The following is a 24,713-nucleotide window of genomic DNA, read 5'->3' on the forward strand; positions in this document are numbered from 1 at the left end:
AGTCTACTTTTATCTTCCATTAATCTCACCACATGGTATAACACCTAGTACTTAGATTTTGTGAAGGTGCCATTTTCGGCAAGGTCTCTAATGACAAGGCGAATCAGGCTGAAAGTCCAAATTCAAACAATATAAACATGTCGTGGAGGATCCAGGCTTTTCATTTTGCAGAGTGTCCCACACTATGAGCCAGTGTGCAGTTCGTTGTGTTTGTGACAGAAATCTCCCTCTCTTTGGTGTTTCAACAACTTGAGATGAGAGAAGCGAAATGACAACCCCAGTGCCAATTTTGATATTTTACCTGAACCATTCTTCACGACAATAAACTAAACTATCTGAATGGTAGAGAAAAGAGAAAGCGTGTGAAACTGGAAGTTTAAAGTCCTTTGTGTTTGCCATTTAAAGCTGGAGAACCAACTTTAAGTTATTTTGCTCTTCTCGGTCTGTAATTCAGGTAAAGTCTTTGATCTGTGTTTTAGTGCAGCTTGGCGTTAACACATTAAAGTTCCCCTGCTTCTGTCACTGGTGCTTTGATGTGAGATTGGTATTTCCAGTGATGTCCAACTTTATCAGGTGTTTGTATACTCTAGGATGTCTCATAAACAGAGGACTGTCTGCTTTAACAATGTAGGATGTGTTCTTTACCTTGTCGTACCAGCAGCGTAAACTGAGTTGTCCACACATGCAGATACTTGTTGAGCAGTCTTCTTTACAGACACAGTACTGTTGGACAGTAAAAAAAACGACGTAAAGTCACTCACACTGCCAAAAAACAATCCAGTTTCTTTAGAAAACCTGATGAAATTGCTTCTGAGTCACCTGCAAGTGTGTGATGTTCCTGTCGATGTTCATTGGGGAGGTGACACAGTTTTCAGGGATGTATTTGTAGCTGTCTGGATAAGGTTCACTGTCAACAGAGTTGACGCAGGGAATGGGAACTCTTTCCTGCCCAAGAGCTATGTCACTGTGAAACGAGGAGATGTCAGTTTTGGGGCTGACACATTCTGTAAATCTGATGCAAGGTTGCTGATACAAAAAATGCCAGGATCAAAGATTTATTCCTCCACATGACTCCACTGTTACATGCTGAAACCAGTGTAAGCCACACTTCATTAAACCTTGCTTTCCAGACTTATTCCGGTAAGTGAGACCTAGAGAACAGGATGTTTTGTACCTGTGAAGATTTTTTTCCTCAGCTCGAGCCAGCCTGCTGTTCTTGTCGCGCTCCCTCCTGTTGGCCTGCAGAGCTGCCCAAGCCTTTGAGTTGTGGCTGCAGCAGTCTGGAGGAGTTTCTCCCTCACGGTTCTTCAAAAACACATCTGCTCCCCGGTTCAGGAAAAGCCTGAGGGAATACTGATCATCAGTAGGCTGCTTCTGAAAAAAATCCTGTGTTACTGAACTTTATTTCTCTCATTCTTAACTCCAGCTCAAATAAAAAGTCCAATGTGCTAAAAGAATTCCTTGAAGCAGTGACTCACGTGACACACTCCAGACGGTTTTCCCGGGCAGCGATGTGCAGTGGAGAGTCTCCGTGGATGTTCACAGCCTGAAGATCACAGTGTGCGTTCAGGAGCAGTTCAGCGATGTCCACGCTGCCAGAAAAAGCCGCCCAGTGGAGGCAAATGTTCTCCTCCTAGAGGACAAAATAACAGAAATCAATAGACATACATTAACATTTTAAATGTTCTTGTCTGAGTAAAATGCATCAAACCGAGCAGGAAACATCTTTAGCATACCTTGTCCCTGACGCTGATGTCAGCCCCTTTGGACAAAAGCAGCTTAACTTGGTCAGCATGTTTGTACTCTGTTGCCCAGATCATTGCAGTCCAGCCTCCATCATCCTGAAAATAAACACAAAGCAAACACATTCTCACAACAAACCAGTGACTGAGCTAAATTGGAACTCTTAAAATAAAGATTTCCTAAAATCAAATGTAATACCAACTCGTTTTATCTGCAGAGAGTCTGTAATAGCTCACCTACCGGCACCAAGGTCAAACACGCAAAAAACACATCCATCGGACAGTGCAGTCTTTACACATGTTCAACAAATGGTTCTAGTCTGATAAACATCAGTACATCAAAAGACTGCTTAACAGACTAAGCTTTTCTTCAGTTATATTGATATACAATACTGAACTCTGAGCTGTGCTTTTTCTCATCTTTGTCCACAGTTGTTGGCGTTGTTTACTGCTATATGTATTGTCCTTTGAGGATAAATAAAGTTTTTTTTTATTTGAATTGAATATTGGCTCCAGTTTGGCTGTTCATTCGAGTTTGAGCTCATTCCTAGACATGGTAAATGATGACTTAAAAAAGACAAATCTCTCTGGAAGCTTTCAATCAAAAAAAAATCTCCTACTTACATGGTGAAATAATAGTGTAAATGAGTGTAATATGACAAGATTTTTTTTAATTATTTTCTCACATCTCATTGCTTGCTCTCTGGTTGATTTTGCTTCTTAAATTTTTTCAATCTTGTGCTGCACAAAAGTTGAATTTTCTTTTTGTGAGACCAAAACTTGGAAGAGTTTATCAACTCAAATGCAGTTGTCTTTCTTTTCTGTGCTTTAAACGTGTTACAACACTAAAAAAAGATTTGGAGTAATATTGATGATGGACAGTGAACTTATTCCCCCTTCCAAGCTGAGTTAATATTTAAAAACATTAACACCAAAAAATGTAATGATACAACCCAAAATGGAAAATTACCCTCTTGGTACAGTTTTTTTTTAAACACATGGGCATTATTTCCAAAGATTTGTAAGAATTTGTAACAACACTTGCAGTCAGTGTTGTAGTTAAGACCCCAAACCTTGAGTCTGAGTGGAGTCTCAAGTCTACACTGACTGTGCTAGACCTTTCGTATATGTAGAAAGCAATTTTCACAAACTCAAATCCAAGTCTTGGACTCAAGATGAATAACTGCTTGTAGTTGGTTTAGAAAGAGACGGCAAGATGGTGAACCAGTTTTCTGAATATTGTGCTCCTACAGGGGTACCCCACATGTATACTCCTTTTAACTCAATCAGCTGTTTTTTAACAAGCCAGATAGAAAAATGTCAAAATTTATTTTCTGACATCCCAGAAATTAGTAGCACTGAGCTGAATGTTTTAAGAGACTCAGACAGAAGCACATATTTGTGGTAAGACAGCCATGATAAGAGCTTAAGGAGAGGGTGATTAAACAGTAGCATCATAAGCTGCATTTCCACCAAGCAGTCCGGGTCGGTTCAGTACGGTTTGGGACAGTTTGGTACAGTTAAGCGTGACCCCGTTTGCGTTTCCACAGCAAACTGTGCCCTCTCGTGGTAGGCAGCATGTAAGTCGGATGCAGCCGCTGTCGGGGTAAGTGATGATTCTTTTGACCAATCAGCGGTCTGAAGTGCTGTTGCTCCACCTTCCGAGAGCGGATCGGTTCAGTCTGGCACCCATATGAAAGGGTCCCAAAAAAGTGGGACGGCTCGTTTTTAGGGATCTGTCCCGGGATGAGTCAGTGGAAACGCCGCAAAAAGCATGCCATACCGAGACGAACCGAACCGGTCTGCTTGGTGGAAACACAGCTATATTCTACTTGATGATACTGATGACTCATGGCATCCTTTCACAAACTTATAGTTAAAATTATAAATACACACAAACACAAAAACATCAATTTAAAAGCCCTGTGGTAAAAAAATGCTGAAAGTAAAACGTCAAATTGTACAGACCTGACAGTTGATGTTGATCAGTCCTGTGGACAGAAGGTGCTCGACAATGTGGTAATGACCAGACTTTGCCGCTAGGTGGAGACAGGTAAACCCTTCAACGTCCTGAGAGAAACACAGATTGTCATTTCACCACTTTTTACAAGATTAACATGAAAACGATAATAACTTGACCACAAGCATGTGATAAAATTCCACTCATGTCAAAAACTGGACACATGCTTACCTTGTGTGTGGCGCTGGCTCCAGCTCTCAGCAGGTACGAGACAGTCTCCATGTGGTTGTTCTCACAGGCCTCCATCAAAGGCGTCCGCTGGTCATCGTCACATATATCTAAGTTTGCACCAGCCTTCAGAAGGGCACATGAGACAGAATAGATCAGATTCTGAGAGACTTTGCTAAGTCCTGAAATTTCACTGAGGGTAGGATTTGAACACCGTTAGAGGGAACGTCTTACTTGTACGAGCATGTGACAGATTTCTTTGTACCCTCCCTCAGCTGCGGCGTGGAGTGGGGTGCGTTTATTCTGAGATTCCATCTTGAAGTTTGGATCAATACCATCCACTAGAAGATAACAAGACAGTACACAGTTTAATTAAACGGGTGTTGGTATAAAGATTAGGACGACTGAGGATTTAATGAAGAGCACAGGTGGGACCAGCATACCCAGCATGAGCACGACCCTTTTGAGTTCTCCCTGTTTGGCTGAGTGGTAAAGTTGTTTGGGGTGGAAACGCAGCTTCTTGGGCCTGAGCAGAAACATGAACAAACAGACATTAGAAAGAGGGTTTGGGATTATTACTCAAATAATAAAGGTAAGGTGAGTCTCCTGGTGGACCTTACTTCTCTGTGTCTAGAGCTACTAGAAGACTTTCTAGGGTCTCTCTGGGAGGTCCTTGGTGGACTGTGGGTGATGCTGTGGTTCCAGCCCCGACCTGCAGGGTTGCTGTTCTCGATGATCCAGGTACAGCTGACGTGTCGAATCCATGTGAAGAACGGTGAGGCAGTGAGCTGTCAGCACGGCCTCTAATATCTATCCCTGCAGCTGGACGAGAGTAGCTACAAAAAGACAGGAGAAGAGTTTTACTTAGCAGAGAACCAAGGATGTGTGGTTAAAGCTCATAGCCAGGAGACTTTGCTGACCACTCCATGGTTTCAAGATCACCATCTTCTTTTTAAAATAGTTCTGACAGAGCTTGGGGTTATGTTTTAGCTCATGATGTCCCTGTAGGATGAACCCCTGACCAACTTAGCTCATTTGAGGAGGTGCTGGAGAATACAGTGGCAGCTGTTGTGGTTCAGGTTCAGGGTGCCTCTCACTTTGAACAAGTCACAAACTCTGGATCAAGCAAAACAGTCCCAGACCACCATAAGTTGTCCTCCATGTTTACATTTGGTGTCACACTTGAGGAATAATCATTTTGAATACTCAATTATGTACAAAACTCCTGTATAATAAACCAAACATTTAAAGTTTGATTCATTAGTCCATAGCACCATCCTCTGCTCTTCAGAAGTCCATTGGTGGTGTTTTATGCCCGGGCCAGCCTCTTTTTCTTATTCTGTATTAGTAGCTGCGTTTCCATTACACCCAGAATTGCACAAAACCTAAATATCACAATAAAAAATGCTAATGGACACACCAAAATTTTGAACAACCTCTTAAATTTTGAAAAAAGGTTTTACGCCCTCATGAGGTGTTTTTTGTTTTTTTTTAGAAGTTTTAGAATTGAAGTTTATCACAAAAGTGCAACGGAAAGACGTCACATTGTCCCTTTCCTTCTCACATGCATCCTACGCAACATGTACGGACTCTGGCGTTCATATTGTGACAGCTCAGCAACCTGATAAATACATTATTCTAACACCATGTAAACATTGTGAGTGTTTAGTTACCTGCCAGTGGTGGTGTCTGCTCGGCCCTCAGAGACCGCCTGTGTTGTAGGACCCAATGTGGGTGTAGAGGGCACAGTAGAGGTGGTGTCAGCCTTTGCAATAGTGACCTCTTTAGCCTTGCTGGCCTCCTCTCCGCAGTGAGGGCAGAAGCTTTGACCTTTTAGCACTGAGGCACAAGCTCGATGGAAACGATGAGAGATGCTGACATCCGGTTGGCACTCCATGAAGGTTCCCTGCACAATGGACCAAGAAGGATGAATGAGCAAATGACAAAATGAAGTAATGGCTTTCTTGTCAATTAGAGTATCATTCGTTCAATTGAGATTCAACTATGAATCAAAAACAAAACATTGAAAAGCAGTTTGTTTTTTTTGTTCTTTTCCTTTTGATGTTTGATTCAAAGCCGAAGTACCAATACTTAGAAAAATGTACTAAATTTCAGAGATCCTTTACTCAGCAGCTGGTTACTGTTGTGACTCACCGCCCTGCAGAAGAAGCCACAGGTGGGGCAGCACTGATGCTTCACCATGCCGTTACGGTGGTCCTCACAGAGAACCAGCAGCTGAACAGAGTTTGACGGGCGCATCATTTCATGTTTCAATATGGCACCCTGGCAGCGAGTGAGCTGTCCGTCCACACTCTCTGTGGCCATGCACTTCCTGTCTGCAAGTGTGAGAATCTCCCTACTCTTTGGCATCTCCATGCGACAACTGCAGAGCGGCAGCTCCTGAGCCTCCTCAATCACTGACCCTGAAGTCACAGAAAAGATAAATTATCAGTAAAATTTGTTTCAATGATAGAAAATTCTTTGGTTTGATACACAAATGCAACCACAGCCAAAAAGAAGAGTCATAATTTACAAAACTTTCTTTTAGTCCAGATGAAAAACATAACTACACAGCAGGATGAAAAATCTGGTGAGACCTTTCATTTAAGCACATTATAAGGTATATTAAGCAAGTATCAAAGTTCAGTTTCTGCTGTCTAAATTAATAAATGAATAACCAGCTGCTCTTACTGGGAACTGCTTTAAAGGAAAAAGTAAACTAACTAGGATCTTCAACTCTCTGACACTTTCACAAGTTTTGGAGTTGACAAAAGTTTTGATGATGTGCTTGAAAATGATACTATCTTCATTATTTTTACTTTCAGCCGTGTTATGTGACCTAAAATGCATGAGAATAACAAAAAAAAAAAGCTGCCAACATAAACCAAAAAGAAGGGAGCAGCTGCAGCAGTTGACTGACATGCTACTTGCTGTGTGGGTCTATGCTCTGCCTTCAGTCACAACCACTATATCACTCGTTTGCTACATTTACATGGATCACTTACAAACATAAAAACACAACTATAACCTGATCCCAATAAAAATACTCTATGTAAAAATATTTTAGTTCATCACATTTTTTTTTGTTTGTTTCATCTTTAGCCATCAAAAGTGATCCTGCTGTAGTTTTAATGCACTCTAACATGTATTAATGTTGTTTGACTTTTTTCTGGTCTCTTATTGATATTACAAACTCTGTCATCTGTTATGGATGTAAGGCAGTTTTAAGTATTTAGACACTAACAAGTGTGACCTTCAGCAAAAAGCCTCAAATCGCTGGCTAGATTTCATACAGTTAATGAATTGAATGCTGCATTAAAAGTCTATTTTTACATTTGCTTTGGCAAATATTCTCAAAGAGTGAAAAATTTGATTGTTAGACCACAGGTGAATATCTTTTTAAAAGATTAAGAAATCATTTACTACAGGGTTTATGCTGAAATCCTGAGGTTAAATCCAATACCTTTATAAGACTTTTTAAGAAAACCTTTCAAAAGGTCTTAAGACCTTGTCGCGACTTTAAGCTGTTGTTAGCAACCAATCTTTGACAGTTGTAATTTGCATTTTAACAGAAATTAGGTAAGCTTGAAAGAATAAATTAAACTTAGATTCCCATTACCACAACAAGTAACAGCAGTTATTCAAGGCCAAGTTGCAAACAAAAAAACCAAGAATTTCATTTTATCATTGTCAAACTGTGGGACATGTGCTTGAGATTGTGTCATTTGCTTTCTATCAGCGTTACATATGGACAGCTACTAAACTACTCTACAAACTGAGTTTGCTGTCACATTAGCCCACAGATATGTTGGGCTGCTAGCGCTACATATAAAATTACAACTTTGCTTGTTGTCACGTCTCAAACAACAGCACTATGTAACTGTATTGATAAATACCTCATCTCATCGCGTTGTATCCAGTAAAAAGGTGATATGAACATAGAAAATTTGTTCCAAAACAACTGAGATCAGGGGAAGCTTTATCTAAATCGTAAGAATCCAAGATCCCAGGTCATCTAAAATCAGAGAAATTTTCTCAGGAGGCTTGAGAAACTCTTGTGATCTTGAGTGAAATATTTTGAGATGCTAAAGCTTTTCCTAGATCCTCATGCTGGTCTGTGATGAGTGTGGCGAGCAGAAAGATAGTCCAACCACCAGGTGTGGTTATTTTTGAAGGTTCAGACCCTGAAAACATTTTCCAAACCAGATGGACTATTTCTGTGGTGGATATATGGAGCTGTCTGTCTGGCCTGCCAGGTTAGTTTGTAACAGTCGCAAGGCAGGAAATAAATATTCATGGATATGTTTGGAGTCAAAGCTTGAATACCAATAAAATTTAATACCTCATAACACTTCGATTAAGACTTTTTAATACTTTTTAAAGGCCTTTATTTCCCCACAACTGATTTATCAACTTTCAATACTTTTTAAGACCCCGCCGACACCCTGTATTACATAAATATAGACACATTCAGTGGAGAGGTCAGGGTGTAGCAACAGGGAGGCATTGTAAGTGACCAGAAAACAATTCCTGCATTTTCTCACCTTTGTTCTGTGGGAGAGCAGCAGGTGTTGAGGGAACATTGAGGTTGGTTTGTTGAGACTCAGATGGGGAAATCCGGGTGAACTCCTTCTTGTCTCCCACCTGGGCGCCAGCTGATCCCTGTGGCTGCTCTAATCCTTCTGCTCCTGAGAACAACAAGAAAAATGATTCAGAAAAAAAAGATGAAAACAGCTAATAAAATCTTAAGTCAGTCAGAGGGTTTTAACAAATGTTTGGTTGTGTGATTTCATCTTAAGCCTGATTTTTAAATGGAGGGAGTAAGTGCTGGGGCATTTGTCATTATCAGAAGATCAACATTTTTACTGCAAATCCCACATCCCACATCCCAAAAGTGTGTGTGTTAACTGACTGAATTTGAAGCTAAAATGAATTAGACTTTCTTCATGTGGATTATGCACTTGTGCTTTTAAATCTTTTTGGATATTCGAAGGTTTGTGATTGGAGTTCATGTAATAAAAGCATAAAATAAAAGGTCACCTCTGCCCTTCATCCTGCCCTTTCGTTTCCTAGACGGCCGCAGCCATGCGCTGTCTGCTTTTGTTTTCTTCTTCAGCTTCTTCTTCAAACCGGACTCAGTGCTCTGGAAAGATTTTAAAATGTGGAAGGAGCATTATATGACAACAGCAGATAATAAATTAGATTGCATAAAGAGGTTAAAGTGGCTCTTACAAAATCAGACTCTGTGCCTTCCTCCTCTCCTTCCTCTTCTCCAGACTCTTCAGACTCCTGCTCTTCTTCCATCTCCACAAGAACAGAAAATGAAGATCAATAGTTATTTTATCATGTTGTTGATGCTTCGCCTTTGAGCCTCTGATGATCAGTTTGTTGTTTTTTCTCTAGTTTCTGCTTTGTACCTGTTCGATGGGTTCAGATATTTGTGCCTTAACAGCAGGGACAGGATTTTTAGCTGCATGCTGTCGCTCCTCTTCCTCAGACTCCATCTCCTCAGACTCTTCCTCCTCAGACGCATTTTCAACCTTCGCCCCATTAATGTTTGCTACCTCTTTAGTCTGAAAAAAGGAAAAGATTTATTGCAAAATATGTGATTTTTAATTTCTGTCCTTTCTATGTCTGTTCCAGAAACAGATGATACCAAAGCAAGGATCACTTTGTTTGTGTTTGCTTTGGTGATTGAAAAGTGAGGAGTACAGACCTGTGGGCTCTTGGCAGTCTGTTGGAGCACCTTAAACATTTCCAGCACAGATCTCTGCTTAAGCACTTTGGTTTTCTTCTTGGGAACCAGACTGTATGTCCCCATCCTCCTCTTCTTCTTTCGAGACGACAAACCTCCTGAGACAGAGCCTATAGCAGGAGGGAACAAATTCACAGCTAAACTGCAAAAAACAATGAAACTATTGATCACTTTGGCTAAAACTCCAGAATACAGTCAGTATTTCTGCAGGAGATATTTCTGTCTTACATAGATGAAGCTTGGCAGGAGCTGCAGGAGTCAAAGGAGCTGCGAGAGGTGTCGGGGCAGGTGAAGCTGTCTCGGCGGGAGGTGCTGGAGCAGGTGGAGGTGCTGGAGTTGCAGAGGGTGCTGGTGCGGCTGATGGAGCTGTTTGTGCTGAAGCTGGCGTTTCCGGTGTACTCTGAGGTAGATGGTTCTGAGTGGAGGATTGCTGTGAGGATTTCTGAGCATCAGGGGCGACATGAGTGTCCATTTTCTTCAATTTGGCATTCCTTGCTTCTCGTAATTCCTTGTTCAGAAGCTGAAACCGAAGGAAAACCATCGATGATGACTGAGTTAGACAAGATGTCCTTTTAGTTTCCACTTCAAATCTTTTCTACCCAATGTTTGGAGAAAGTAACATTTAATTTTCACTACAATTGTTTGGTCTGATTATATAGGAAAGATAATAATTTTATTGCTACATTCCTCTATTCTAGTCTCAAACTTGTAAAATCCATCCCAACTTTTTCCCTCATCATAGGTGTCCACTCTACTCTCTCTTCATGCGGATTTGTGCCCGCAGTGAATGGAAAATTGGGAACACCTATACAAGCAAAAGCAAGCAAAGTAAGCTTTTTGTTGTCTCAATTTGCACCTTTTCTCCTTGTCCAAACTATCTTTAGATAGATAAAGGTTTGACAATCAATGTTTTCAGTCATACAGGTCATGGTAATTAAAAATTTTGAACCAGAATCTGCTTTTCAAGGACCTCTCGGAGCATTTTGTGTCACTTTGATTTTTCTGTATTTCATTTGGAACAACTCAACTGGCAAACACAGTCCTGATGTCAGCCCAACTTAGAGGGCAACTCCGGTTTTTTGACACCTGGACCTTATTTATAGGTGTGTGCATGCTCATATACTCACTCAGACAAACATCGTGCAGCTCAGAGTCCTTCAGAAGTTATTTAGATCCAACCGATTTTAGCCGCACTTAGCAGGGGCCGCGGCAAGGGAGCTTCAGCGCGGGACATGATCTCTGCAAAACCGCTTATTTCGGCTATATTTTTTCATCCATCGCTATCCATCGTTATCACAAGCACACCCCTCTTATGTTGCCATAGGCGAACACTGTCCACAAGCGCACCACCAGTTCACATTGAGTTGTGGACGTGCTCCTGTTTGTTGTTCTCGAGCCAGCTCTTCGTCTCTCTCCCTCTGCATCCTTCTTTCATGGAGCTCCTCGTCCGTGTACTCAGGCTCAAACCGGTGAGGACAACCATTAAACGTTTGTTTACCAGGTCAGCTCTGGGTCAGCTGACCCACCTGAAGATGGTAGACGAGCTGACTTTATGATAACACTGGCAATGGATGAAAAAATATAGCCGAAATGAGCGATTTTGCAGAGATTATGTCCAGCGCTGAAGCTCCCTTGCCGTGGCCCCCGCTAAGTGCAGCTAAAATCGGTTGGATCTAAATAACTTCAGAAGGACTCCGAGCTACACGATGTTTGTCTGAGTGAGTATATGAGCATGCACACACCTATAAATAAGGTCCAGGTGTCAAAAAAACGGATTTGCCCTTTAAAATGAGAGGACATCCCTCAAGATGGGACTGAGTCTTAGTGATGTTCATGTAGAGTGAAGGCTCTTATTTTAGCACCTTAATGTCCATAGTTTCTGTGTGGCATGATACAACAGTGAAAAGTCACACTCAGGGATTTTCTAATTAATCTCTAATAAAGTGTGGGGATGACTTCAGTTAAATGAACCTCACAGTAAATAATGAGGAGCTGATGATGCACCAGATTCTGGGGGTTTACCTTTTGTGCCGGGCTGACAGCAGGTCTGGACATGGTCTTGCGTGCTCGGTGTATCGTTACCGGTGCTGGAGCAGGTACAGGTGACAAGGAAGGGCCGTTTTTAGTGTCTGATGTTCCTTGTCCCGACGTAGCTCCTGCACTGGGATCAGTCCTTAGTGCACCTGAACTCTGGGCACACCCAGACGCTGAAGGTTTGGCCATGTTCCCCCCTGTGACTGAGCCCGAAGGCGACCAGTTAGTCCTGCGAGGGGAGGAGCCGCTTTCCTGCTGCTGCTTGGTAAGAATTAACCCATTGCTTCCAGTAACAGAAGCGTGTGGAGGCTCCGAGTCCAACATGCCATTTTCCAGCAGTAAAGTCTTGTTGCCTGTCGTGGAGCCGTGAGTTGGGCTCTTGTGCCTTGTGTGGTCGTGTTCGGTGCCGTTCAGCATTGCCTCTGTGGTGGTGGAGGAGGCCAGCCTGGCTGCTACCTCTTTGTCTCCATCTATAACAAAAACAAACAGAAAATTAAGACAATGAGTTCTAAGGTAATAACCTTAAATTTCAAGTTTAACTCAGCAGATACCTGGCTTTTTCTCTCCGTTTCTTGCTGAACTTAGATCCTCCTTCTTGGCTGAGGCACCTTTATCCAAATTGCTCTTGGATAGACCAGCAGGCTGATATGGAAAGAATATACAAATTAGTGTGAAAGGATTTCAGAGCTCAAACCTATAGAATGAACATACAGTCAAAAACCTGCCTGGCAACAGTACAAAGCCTCAACATTTTTCATTTCTTAACACCAGTCTAAAAAAAACTAGAAAAACACAACTCTTCTGACAAAGAAAAACAAAAAGCTGTTATTCAAAAGTAAAAAGCCTGAACAATGCAAGTGAAACAAAAACAGACAAGCTATTGATGCACAGTGGTTCAGACAGCCTTCTTCATAATGAAACAATAATTACAGTTTTCTTTCAAAAGCTTTTTAAATAAAGTCATTTAATTATAAGACAGTCAACCAAAATGTCATTGCCATAATTTCTGTTAATTGTTTTTGCACATTTGTTGATGAGAAAATTCAAGAAACAAAGTAAGAAAAATACTTTCCATGAAGAGTCACTGCTTTAGATCATTTAAATGGAAACTGTTGGTTTTTAACTGCTGATAAGCAAAGAGTGAACAATAAAAGGTATGGACTAACTGACAAAGTGGAAAAGCAGTTAAAAGATAAACAGATCGTAAATGAAAACTGAGAAAAAAACAGCAAATTATTGGCCTTTTTTACTTGATTGCAAGAATTTCAGTCGATTTCCTCACTACTGAACATTGCTCAAGGAAAATTTATATCTATAGCAAAACATTGGCAACTCTAAGACCTTATCATAGCCCTGTAAGGCAAAACAAAATCAGAAAAAACAATGCTACAGAGATCAAATTAGTTTTACTGCACAATAAAATGATTTAACTGCAAATAAAAATGGATTGACTGATACATTTAGCTGACATAAGCTCCAAAATAACAACAGGCCTGCATATCCTGTTCAGTGGGAAACAATGTCCCCATTCATTACCATCAGGTTACCATAAGAAGGCACTGTAGAGACACCTTGACAGCCCAGTCACTAAAAACATCTCCCCTCTCCTTTTTTAATCAGATTACATTTACTGAAAGAGTAGATTTTTATTCAGTGTTACACCTACAGCACACCTTTTTCTGTGATGTGGCCTTGGGGGAAATACCAGCTGCAGTCTGAGGACCGATAGCAGAGTCTGGTGGCTTCACCAGAGCACACCAGATCAAGTGTCTCCCAGGTCTAAGCCGGAGTGTCTGTAACAGCCAAATATTCCATCAATGCATCAGCTGCTCACAGGAAGCCTCCCTCTTTGTGCCTTTCAGAGATACGTCTCAGTCAGAGTCAAAATCTAAAGAGCAAGCCAAGAGAATGAGGGCGACCCCGTGCACGCTCATTGTCTATCTCCTCTTTCTTTCAGCCAACCAGCGGAGCAGCATGCCCTGCTGGAGCTTCAAAAGAAATCTCAACCACCCACAGACTGTCTTTACATCTCACAGGAGGAAGCATTCGCAGAGGCAACACCAGGAATTGTAAAACTGTCTCTTCCTCCAGAACGGAGGATCAACTTCGGGAAACAGGCCCAGAGGCGACAGAAGAGGTGCAAGAGGAAAACAACAAAGATGTACTCCTCAATCCGAGTCAGCGATGGAGATCAGATGTCAAAGCAGCACAGTCTTGGGTCAGTTAGGCCTTGCCTAGCAGCAAATCAGGAAGGTTTACACTCTCTTTGGTCTATGACATTTATACCATACAGGCACACATTCAGCTGATTGGGACCAGGGGCCTAGTGATCAGTAAAAAGCATTAGCACAATGTGATTGTCCAAAGACAGAGGAGGCCAATCACAAGACCCACAGGAGGCAGAGGCAACAGAGCCGATGCTGGTAGCACAATTCTCTCATTTGATGGACAGCATGTGGAGTGACTTCCACATACACCAACTGAATAAGCCACGGAGACACACTTTAGTCACCTAGTGTGTGCTCCTGAGTCCCTGATCCAAGCACCTTGTCAAACAGCAATGAGGTCAGACCAAGGGCCGAGCAGAAGACTCCTCTCCCAGAGAACATCAAGTCTTGGACAATCCTCTCTAGTGTCTGATCCCAAGGAGTCTGGCGAGTACATGTGAGGGTGACATGAGAAGAATCCTTCAGTTCCTTTTTCCATGGATTGAGGAAAACCCAGTAACAAAAAAGAAACACCAGCCTTTTCCCTCCCCCTAGTGGTGGAAAGCGGAACATACACACGGGAGACAGAAAGAAGAGGAGGGGGAAGGGAGCAGAGAAGGCCGTCTGCAGATCTCCGCCATTTCGCAACCGGATTGTTTACTGACAGATCATGGCCATTACACTGCTTTTCCACTAGATGGAGGAAGTACGGGTCTGAGTGCTGGTGGTGGAGGGATATGGAGGCTGCAGAAAGAAGCCCCAAATGAGAATCTAATGTGCCATGTGTTCATCAAGAATCTTAATTAGCAGATTAAAAATGGAGAGATGTTAGATCGGACCAATGACTCTGGACCTGGCTGCAGAACTTGGACTTGAATGGCTGAGATCTCACAATCCACTTTGGATCTGCAAAATTCTCCACACCATTTTATTTACCTAACATTTCGTTTTTCCAATTTTCTGAAGCATCAATCATTTTTGTGTTTGGACTGGGAGTTCGGGGTGAAAAAGGAGAACACTATCAGAGACCTGAAAAACAAGTCAGAGCTGATGAAAGGCGCAAGCACATTACACCATCATCTGTCATACTGCCAATCACAGCCACAAGGTGCAGACACTGAAATGAGACAAAATCTTTAAGTACAGAACACAGTCAATTAAATCAGCTGTTAATAAGGTCCTCTGAGGCAATAATTCTCACATTTTGCTTTGATTTAATCTATTCTAGATAGTAATCACCCAGAAAACCTTCAAACACACAAAACTGATGGACAGTCAACAAAAAGGGACGCAATGTTCATACAGAGAGAAGCTCATGACAAATAAACACACTGTGAACCAGCAGACTAACTCAACAACACGTTTCTCTGTTTCTCAATATGCTAACAGTCTTTCCAATCCTTTTATATTCTCATGATGTTTATCATAACATTACCTTCCTTACTCCAGATTCAGCTTGTGTTTGATTTCTTTTTAAATATCACATTCTGTCACACTTCAGAGCTCAATGAGCCACTTCATTTGGAGGGGGATCAATTTGTGAGCCCTTGTCTGTTGGATTTTGTGCCGCAGAAGTGTTTTTAGGGGTTTTCATTTTTTTTTCTAAGGCTTACAGAAAACTGTTGCATCTGTTTTCACAGACTGGAACATTTCAGATCCAGAATGTCTCTCACGGGCATAGACTCCTGATGGGTAAGCAATGCAAATTTTCTTTCTCATAAGCAGGTAGGCCAGCAATGACCCCATGCATGTCCATGTAAGACAGAAACCTCTAGGAGTCTTCTAAAAATAGGGATGGGTACCGAATTAGGTACTTTCATAGGTACTGACTCAATTCAGACCGATTCGCCTAAAATCAAAAGGTACCATGTTTAGGTACCTAAATGCATCCTTGTGACTGTGAGAGGGGGGAAGAGTAGGCAATTTTCCATGCTGGACCTGAAAACAGCATTACAAGTTTATATATTGAAGAATAAATATGCCAAATTTAATTTTTTAATTTTTTTTTTAATTGAACAAATTCATATTTTTTACCACATAAACACAAAACAGTACTGAAAATTGGTACCGTTAAATACCGATACCGATTACCAGGTACTGAGCACTGGTACTGTATCATTTCAAATGTGAAAGGTACCCAGCCCTATCTACAAATCAAACCGGCATGAATGCAAAAATCCACTTCGACCTTCACAAAAATGCAGAGAATGTAAATCTCCCATGGTTCATCCAAATAGTTTGACATAGTGAAACATTCTACCTTGACACTTTTAAGCTAGCAAAGTTTCCCTGCAGCATCCTTCTGGTTGTTAGTTTGGTATATTCCAGATTTGCCAGATAATCTCACCTAGACACACATATATCCTGTCTCTAGAGATCTTCTTATACAATATACATAAAGGAGACAACAAGAGATCAAAGAAAAGATACAACAAAAAATAGCTTCGTTCAAAGATGTAAAATGATGGTGTGATCTTTCCTTGTTTCCAGGAGGTCAGACCTTTGTACCGTGTGTGATATATTTCCCATTCTGACATTGTTCTAGGTACAGCTGTTGTGCTAATCCACAAGGAGCTCACTCAAATATCAAAATCCAACACAACACACTCAGATCTGACTTTGACACAGCAACACTGCCACAGAGAAAACACAGCATTGCTCCTGGAAGTGAAGTCCACGGTTCAACAATGAAGAGCAATCACCTGATGGTCAAACATTAGCAACTGTCATGAGAAGCGAAACCATCTCAATGAGAAGACATGAAGAGATCAAAGTAACTGACTGAAACTTCCTGCACTGTGTGCATCTCCTCAGACCGCTCAGAGCCAAGCCACTGTGAGGAGCACAAAGCTACCACCTCTTTTCCCTTGTGTCCCCTCAGGAAGCATCATACCTGCTTTCTTCTCATGGCCTCCATTGAGGAGAGGAAGAAGGCATCAGAGGCTGCATGAGTGAGTGTGTGTGGGTGTGTGTGCGGGAGAGAGAGAGAGAGACAGGAAGAAGGAGAGAGGGAAGGGGGAGGAAAGAGAGAGCGCGAGAACGTGTCGAACAGATTGTTCTCTTTCTCCTTTTCTTTCCCGCATGCACATTCACCTCACCGGTCATGTGACCTGGTGGCTCCCTCTGCTGGTTCTCCTCTTCAGAGGGTCTCCTCGGAGCATGCTCAGTCTGTGTTCCATCTGTAACTGCACTCCATTTCAGAAACTGGAAGACCTCAATGCCAGTGAAGATATCCGTTGAGGCAGACATACTGAGCAGACCATCTTAACCCAATAAGACTGGAGAAAAAGTTCAAACACATGGCACTGTTTTAACTCAGGTCTTCACTCTGGTTTCAGAGAACTGCTCAACATGTCTCCCATGTGGTAGTTCTGTTCAGCTACTTTTAACTCTGCTACTTCTATCTCCTGTACTACAACTGCTGTGTCCTGGTTTTCAGCCTCTTCTTATGTCAAAAACTGAAATCTTTCCATTAGGGCTGAACAATTTTGTAATAAAATCTAATTGTGATTTTTTTGGACCAATATTGCAACAGCAGTTTGGTTAAAACAATGCTTTAGAACTTACAGAAATGAAAATTCAATTGTAAATTTTATACCCTGTAGACTAAATCATAGTTAAGCATTAGAGTCAAGTTTGGATCCTTTCCCACCGAGACCTGATCCAGCTTCAAGGGGCTGTATCGGGGCCGATACCCAATACCAGGATCGGATCAGTGCATCCCTAGTTTTAAGGAGGAACGAGTACAAGTTACAAGTCAACCCTACTTTCTATAATTATTTAGTTTGAGGATGAAGGGTTTTAATGGTCAGGGAGCAGGCAAAGCTACTTAAGGATCTATAAAAAGTAGAGCTTAAACGATTCCTCGAATGATTCGGAGTACTCGATCACAAAAAATACTCGAGTAATTTTTGCCGCCTCAAGGAATCATTTAATTTTTATAAAGATCAAAGAGTGGTATTTCAAATAGAGCTGAGGCCATATTAAGAGAGTTTTCAGACCCCTCAAGCTACCTCTTATACAACATAGCAACTAGCAACAAATCTAGCTTCTTTTCTGGAGTTTGGAGACTAATGGGTCATTCTACGAAACGGGTGCCATTTGGGGCCGCAACATTTGATGAGATGTATAAGGCACAAAAAATGTGTCAAAGTGTGTTTAAAAATTTTGGAGCTACCAAAGCAAGCGCTCTTACTGACATGCTGTATCAAAAAATTCTATTTCTTAAAGAGAAAAAAATTTCATTTGAAAAATAACTGCTCTTTAACTAAACAAAAATGTATTTTATCCGATTACTCGATTAATCGATGGGATTTTCAGTAGAATACTTGAATACTAAAATATTCGATAGCTGCAGCCCTACTAAAAAGGTAAGGATTACGAAAATGTATTAGAGATGAGGAGTAGAAGCTGTGGTAGCATACTGAATGAAAGTGAGGTGCTTGGGAGGTGAAACTTAGTAAATCAAAGTAACCAGGCCAAATCCGAACCCCCCCAACAGGAGAGCCTTTTGTCTCCTCAGAGCCTTGGACGAGATGTAACTGATAAAGTTCACAGAAATTATATTACAGGTTGATGATACATAACGAGGCCTGTGAGAGTGTGCTCCTTGGATTCTAAAGTGAGGAAAATAAAATATCACAAATGAATCCAAAAAGCTCTAAAGCAAGGTTTGTTCAGAACCAAGCAGTAACCTGAGAGCAAAGTGGAAGTGCCAGAAACTGCAGTTCTTTGAGATTCTGCTTAAGACTGGCCATAGAAACACTAGAAAGCACTTACACACCAAGCCATCAAACGCAGATTTTCACAGCATTAATAAATAGCTTGAAAAAACAAACACTTGGGCCAGAAAAAGGGAGTTGTTGCATGTTATTTTTAGGCTTATTAAATTTAAGAGTTGTGCCCATGCAAAGTGAATGGCTGAATTGACTGATGGGCCGGTACCCCATAGCTGTCAGTGAAAAGGCCGACCTTTGCCAATTACAAGTGAACTAAAGCTAGCTTGAGTTAAGCATTTCCAATATGGGCTCTAGGGATGGGTACCTTTAACATTTGAAAAAATACGGTACCGATGCCCGGTACCTGGCAATCAGTACCAGTACTCAACAGTACCAATTTTAGGTACTTTAGTGTGTTTATGTGGTAAATAATATCAAATTGTTAATTTTAATATAATATAATATTCTTCAATAAATAACGTTGTAATTCTGTGTTCATGTCCAGCACAGAAATTTACCAACTCTTCCACTCCCTCACAGTCACAAGGATGTGTTCAGGTACCTAAACATGGTACCTTCAGATTTTACAAAATTTGGTACCCAGTACTTCTGATAGAATTTGGTCAGTACCTATAAAAGTACCTAATTTGGAATCCATCCCTATTGGGATCTGCCAATGATAAGCTCACAACTTAATATAAAAGTAGATGAGTGACAGAACCTATGTCCATCTATCTTCAGCCAATTTCACAACAGGAAGGGTTGGGGATGTTTGCTTTTAGTCAACAAAACTGCTAGTCTGTTGGCCCAAAATACTGTTGTATCTTAGCTGTAGTGCAGCAACCTACCACTAGCTACAGCCATAGCCATAATGCTTTAATGCTCTGACAAACAGATGATAGATGGCTGTAGGACAGGTTTTTTTGGTAGTGACTTTTTCTAGAATATGTAGAAAAAGTTGTGTGTACTAGACATGGGTATTGGTAACCAGTTCCTGTTAAGAATTGATTAGAAATGGTTTGATCTATCGACATCACTAAGTGGATGTCACATGACGTGTCACACATCAATCATGCTCACCAGCCAGCATCAGAGTTACCAAGACAATAGTGGAGACAACGAAGCAATTGAAAGCTTGGCTTCACTTTACCAAAAAGGACACTAACAATGCAAAGTTCAACTTGTGCAACACTGTACCATCATGCAAGGGTGGCAAATGTAAGTCTTTCATGTATTTGTTAATACTACAAAATTTTGGTGGCCAAAGGCTGAAGGGGTCAGCTCCACTGGGGGGTTGATGTGTACCTTCATTGCACTGTTACGTGGTTTGGTAGTTTGCTTTCGCGCTGCACTTGGTACACATCACATGTGGTTCTTTGGACCGGAAGTACCAAAAAACACAGTGAAGTAGAAGTGCCCCAAAGGTTCACTTGGAAGCGAACTGTGACCTTGCTTTTCAAAATGACTGTAGTTTTTAAGTTTGGTCTGCCCAAGAGTTTGAATGAGCTTTTACACAACTCCAATTATAGCTCTGCTGTAAAGACTACCTTAGTGATGCTTAACAAACCATTAGAGCCCTGTTTTTGAAAAGTATCTTTGAGTGCGTTTTAAGGGTTATATAAATCTGCTTTATTATTATTATTATTATTATTTTTTATTATAATATTATTATTACACATTATTTACCTGCAGACTTTGGGATCTTGTGTTTGGCTATGTAGAATATATAAAACTTTTGTTAAAGTCAGTAAGAAGTAATGTAAATTCAGGATTTAACAATTTAGAAATCAGTAACCTTGGTACTTCCCCAAAAAAGTTCAAATAAGACAATAATAATAATAATAAGACAGACCTTGTTTTGAAATCAATAGTGTCAGCCACAACTGGATATAAGTCAAAATGTAAGTTTGCTGTCACACTGAAACAGAAAGACTTTGTCTATTTCTTGCATTAGCTGTATCATGCAATTGGTTCAAATAGGGGCACATGAAGAGGGCAAGAAAACACCTCTGGTTGAAAAGGGACAATATGCATGCATATATAAGAACCGTTAAGATGTCCTAACACCTTTTCACTGACATTTAGAATTGTCATGATGAAAAACTGTCATCAAAGCGTAGGTCTCTGAAGCTTCAACTGCCTTCATGTTTCAAATACTTCTCTGTGGCTTTAACACCTGCATGTCCAACCACCAAAACCCCCCAAATTATTTTGTCTGTGTACAAGCCCAAAACCCAGTGGTTCTGCAAGAGAATGGGATTTGTTCTCTCCTTAACTTGGAAACTCAGGAACGCAACAATAGAAACAAAGATGGCCTCTCCTGTCTGTTTTGCGACCAAATCTTGTCCTGGAAAAGACTCGGGTCTATCAACTATCAGGCTTCAAGAGATAGAAGAAAAATATATACTTTTTAAATTTCCAACCAGGGCAGAGTTTCTAGACAGTAAAAAAAAACACACTGGTTAAGTGATGCACTTAGAGCACAGTACAGAACAAACAATGCTCAGACAAAACAGAACAGGCTATCCATTAGCAGTCTAAGGAGCTTGTAGGAGACTGGCAAAGACTCAACATCTACACCAGACATGGTAATGCTTGACTCATTTCTTCTACAGCATTATAAATATTTCTGCCACTTTGAAACTTCATCTGAGCCTAACTTTGTTGTTCATGCTTACTTTACATATGAACAAATGAAGAGACGAATGAGATGTCTAACTCTTTTTTTTTTTTTTTTTTTTGGGCCAAGCATCAACCATCCTGATTGAAATATTTAACCACTACCGAAGAGCTAACAGAGATATTCTACAAACGCATTCAGGGTCCTGGAGTATGATGCTCACAGATACTGGTGATCCCCTAATCCCCATTCATCACCATCATGAGATAAACAAAACAGGTCTTGAGTTGAGTCTCCCAACAACTTTTGAATGGGTTGCCACAGAACATCATACAGACAGTTACATGCCCCAGAATGAAGAGGAAGTTACGTTTTAGCCCAGCCGTTTTACAGCCACTACATTAGCCTGAGATGTTGATAACAGGAAGGATACTGCAGGAGGTGGTGGAGACCCAAACACCATTTTTATATTTGCCAAATTCAGCAAAGCAATCTGATAAAAGACCTGCTGATTCTGTGCTCCAGTGTTCAGACATGTTAACCAAAGCTGTGCTCAACAGTGATGGCTTGAAGAGTTTTTTCTTGCCTCTTTACTTGCTGGCTAGTCCCTGAATAAATTTTCATTTAAACATCCAAGAAATCAGTTGCTTCATAAATTCTTGAATGGACTTCAAGGGTAGTTATTGGGTACTTAAAAAATTGTAATGCTTCTTTTTTCTATTTTAACTTTTTTTTGTTGTTCTGTTCAAATATCTGATATCCCAGGAAGATTAGTTTGCTCTAAAACTACAACTTCAAGTCATGTTTCAAACTAAGTAGCAACCTCCAGTGTAAAATTATGGGGCAATGTGGACGTGCCACAATCTTAAGTTTGTCGGGTGTTAGCTTGAGGCTGTCTCCGGTAGTACTGGAAACCACATGCAAATCAAACAAAAAGAAAAAAAATCCATTTTCACTGCAGAAATAAAAACGTTCAGAAACACAGCTCAGCTTGTTGACAGGCAGGCGCCCTATAACTATCAGTGAGGAGACTCAAAGCCCGTCCAATTTTTCAATGTGGCTACCACCAATGTTCTGCTTCAGAACTTCACTTCAGAAACAGACAGGTGATGTCACAGAGACTATCTTCATTTATAATACAGTCTATGAGTCGAACATCAGCAGTTTGTTGTTGCATTTTCTTTGTTCAGTTTTATCCTGCCCAATCGTATTCAAGAAAGTATATTATTTCACCCATTATTGCTAACATTACTCATTCAGTTCACTGGTTTCTGTGGATTTTATGCACAGGTTTGGAGAAATAACGCCTCTAAAATTATGTATGGAAGGGTTTGTGCGACATAATGATCCATACACACCAAAAAAAATCCCAAATTAGTATAATTTCGACTATCAAACCCAAACAATTGGTCGATTCAGACCATTTAAAGCACAGATGTCTTCTATCAATTAGTTAAAATGATCTCTGAAAGCCACTCATTTATGTTTGAATGCATCAATATAATCAAAACAAGGCTATAAGTGCGAAGTGAAGTGGCTGCATAACTCAGTGCTCAACACCTTTATCAGCCTGTATTCAAGAGTGTCTGCGCCGCTGAGCAGAAATCATCTCCACGCTGCACGAGCGACCTCTGCCGAAAACCTCTGCATTCAATCCCTCAAAGAAAATGGAAAAATGACACAAAGACTTCATGTCTGCTCTATTTTCCTACTTATGTACTAACACGAATGCGATTGATTCATCAACGTAACCGGTCCATGAAAATACAACATAAGCCAACACTAGAACTTGTTACTACATGCAATGGACTGACTCTAACCGACCAAAAGAGGTGCCAATAAATGCAAATAGCAAACAAAGACGAACCTGCAGTTCAGGGAATATTCCTAAAAAATAGTTGCATGTTAAGACACAGTGATGCAAATATTAATCAAAGCAGAGCTGGCGCCATATGTTTACAGTGGGAGGTTCAAAGAAGGTCTGCCAATGTTGCCTTCATTTGACTGCATCAATTATCATGTCGCTAACCGACTTCACAGCATATGATAACAAAACATAATCCATCGGGCAATTAGCCATGCTCTTTGAAATAAGACAGAGGTGTGTCTCTGGTATTTAAGGACATGGTCATCCAAAAAAAGGTGTTTTTTGTGGGAATTTGACAAAGTGTGCACAGCCTGCTAACTAGCGCGGAAGCTAGCAGCTAGCCAGGCAGAAACAGTGCCCAAATTATCATCCAGTACGCCGGTGACGAACAATACAGTATAAAATCATCATTTCTATCTCGAAAACCTGGTGCATATCTGTAATCAGTTTATTTTGGAGCGCTAACGCTGGACAGAAGCAGGACAGTGACGTGAGCCTGGAACATGAATGACACTGTTACGGAGTGAAGCCAACAGCGCGCCAGCACGACTCATTCAGGTTCCGGGGCGCAGCATCTTCCTGCACATTCAATTGCCCTCCGGTCCAGCACAAAAGCTAGAGACTCCAGGTTGGCAGCGGGAAATTTACGACAACACTGCTCTTTCTTACCGACAGTTCGCCTGTCCCCTAACGTTTTTTTGCCTTTCAAGCAGAAACGTAGTCCCCAAGCCTGGGAAACAGGGTGGAAAGTAACACAAGCTCCGTAAAGACAAGGCTCACACACACTCACCTCGGGTCCTACCGAAGCCATGGTGCCTGGACGTAAACCCCGCCCACTCGCGATTACGTCACATTTATTGATTTGCAGAAGTAGATATACCACACCTGGGAGCGTTACTGTCAGTAACATTTTCAGTCTTGAAATTAACTTCAATAGAAATCTTACCGTGAGAGGGATATATTTGTTTATGTTTTCATTTCTTTGCCTTGATGTATGTAGTTTACATTGTGAGGAATACAAACTACGAATTAACATCAGCAATCTGAGTTTCTCAGAGTAATTGTTCCATTTGAAGTTAGGGAAAATTCTCAATTTTTACAAAATAACTAACACAAATTTAAGGAAAACAGCTACTGCAAAGACTCACACTAAATCTTTAACACACAATTCATGTTGGCACAGAAAGACATTGACCTGTAATCCCACAAAGAACTGTAATGATTTTTTAAAACAGTACTGACTACTTTATTGTTAAATGTCATTTAGGCGTGAATTCCATTTTACAATTTCTATATAGCTGACTGAACTTTGAGCCATAGTTTTCTAAACTGCTTAATAAAACCATTGCCATCAGCATGCCTCAGTGAATAATTAAGTGTATTCACAACAGAAAAATTGTCTTGCTGTTGTTCCAAATCAAATGGAGTCTTGGATGCTGTGATTTTCGTTGAGATAACGTTAAATGAATCAACAAAACGAAAAATGAAAAGAAAACAAAAAAGAGAAATAAAAGTTCAAACAACTTTGTTCAAACTTGATTAAAAACAAAATACCTATTACTTTAGGAAAAATATCATTGGG

The 24,713-nt window shown here is 40.8% G+C and overlaps 1 protein-coding gene across 3 annotated transcripts in view; it reads right to left on the reverse strand.

The window, feature by feature from the left end:
• Positions 1 to 23,968, reverse strand: part of ehmt1b (euchromatic histone-lysine N-methyltransferase 1b) — a 29,520-nt gene extending 5,552 nt beyond the window's left edge. Inside the window, exons 1-21 of one of the 3 annotated variants that reach the window (XM_074690196.1) lie at positions 23,922 to 23,968; positions 12,271 to 12,361; positions 11,708 to 12,189; positions 9,914 to 10,205; positions 9,647 to 9,795; positions 9,348 to 9,503; positions 9,163 to 9,234; positions 8,971 to 9,073; positions 8,475 to 8,618; positions 6,085 to 6,353; positions 5,604 to 5,836; positions 4,551 to 4,766; positions 4,374 to 4,456; positions 4,165 to 4,271; positions 3,934 to 4,056; positions 3,711 to 3,812; positions 1,737 to 1,841; positions 1,479 to 1,633; positions 1,175 to 1,342; positions 820 to 964; positions 646 to 723 (exon numbers count right to left, since the gene is read on the reverse strand). In XM_074690196.1, coding sequence (XP_074546297.1) covers positions 646 to 723; positions 820 to 964; positions 1,175 to 1,342; positions 1,479 to 1,633; positions 1,737 to 1,841; positions 3,711 to 3,812; positions 3,934 to 4,056; positions 4,165 to 4,271; positions 4,374 to 4,456; positions 4,551 to 4,766; positions 5,604 to 5,836; positions 6,085 to 6,353; positions 8,475 to 8,618; positions 8,971 to 9,073; positions 9,163 to 9,234; positions 9,348 to 9,503; positions 9,647 to 9,795; positions 9,914 to 10,205; positions 11,708 to 12,189; positions 12,271 to 12,361; positions 23,922 to 23,942 — 3,294 coding nt within the window. In that variant the 5' untranslated portion in view covers positions 23,943 to 23,968. The other 2 variants (XM_074690197.1, XM_074690195.1) reach the window with 2 other exon arrangements.
• Between the last annotated feature and the right edge of the window lie 745 nt (positions 23,969 to 24,713).

Source organism: Halichoeres trimaculatus, unplaced genomic scaffold (genome assembly GCF_033239565.1).
Source record: "Halichoeres trimaculatus isolate MK-OKI-2021-1 unplaced genomic scaffold, fHalTri1.1 fHalTri1_scaffold_16, whole genome shotgun sequence".
NCBI classification, from domain to species: Eukaryota; Metazoa; Chordata; class Actinopteri; order Labriformes; family Labridae; genus Halichoeres; species Halichoeres trimaculatus.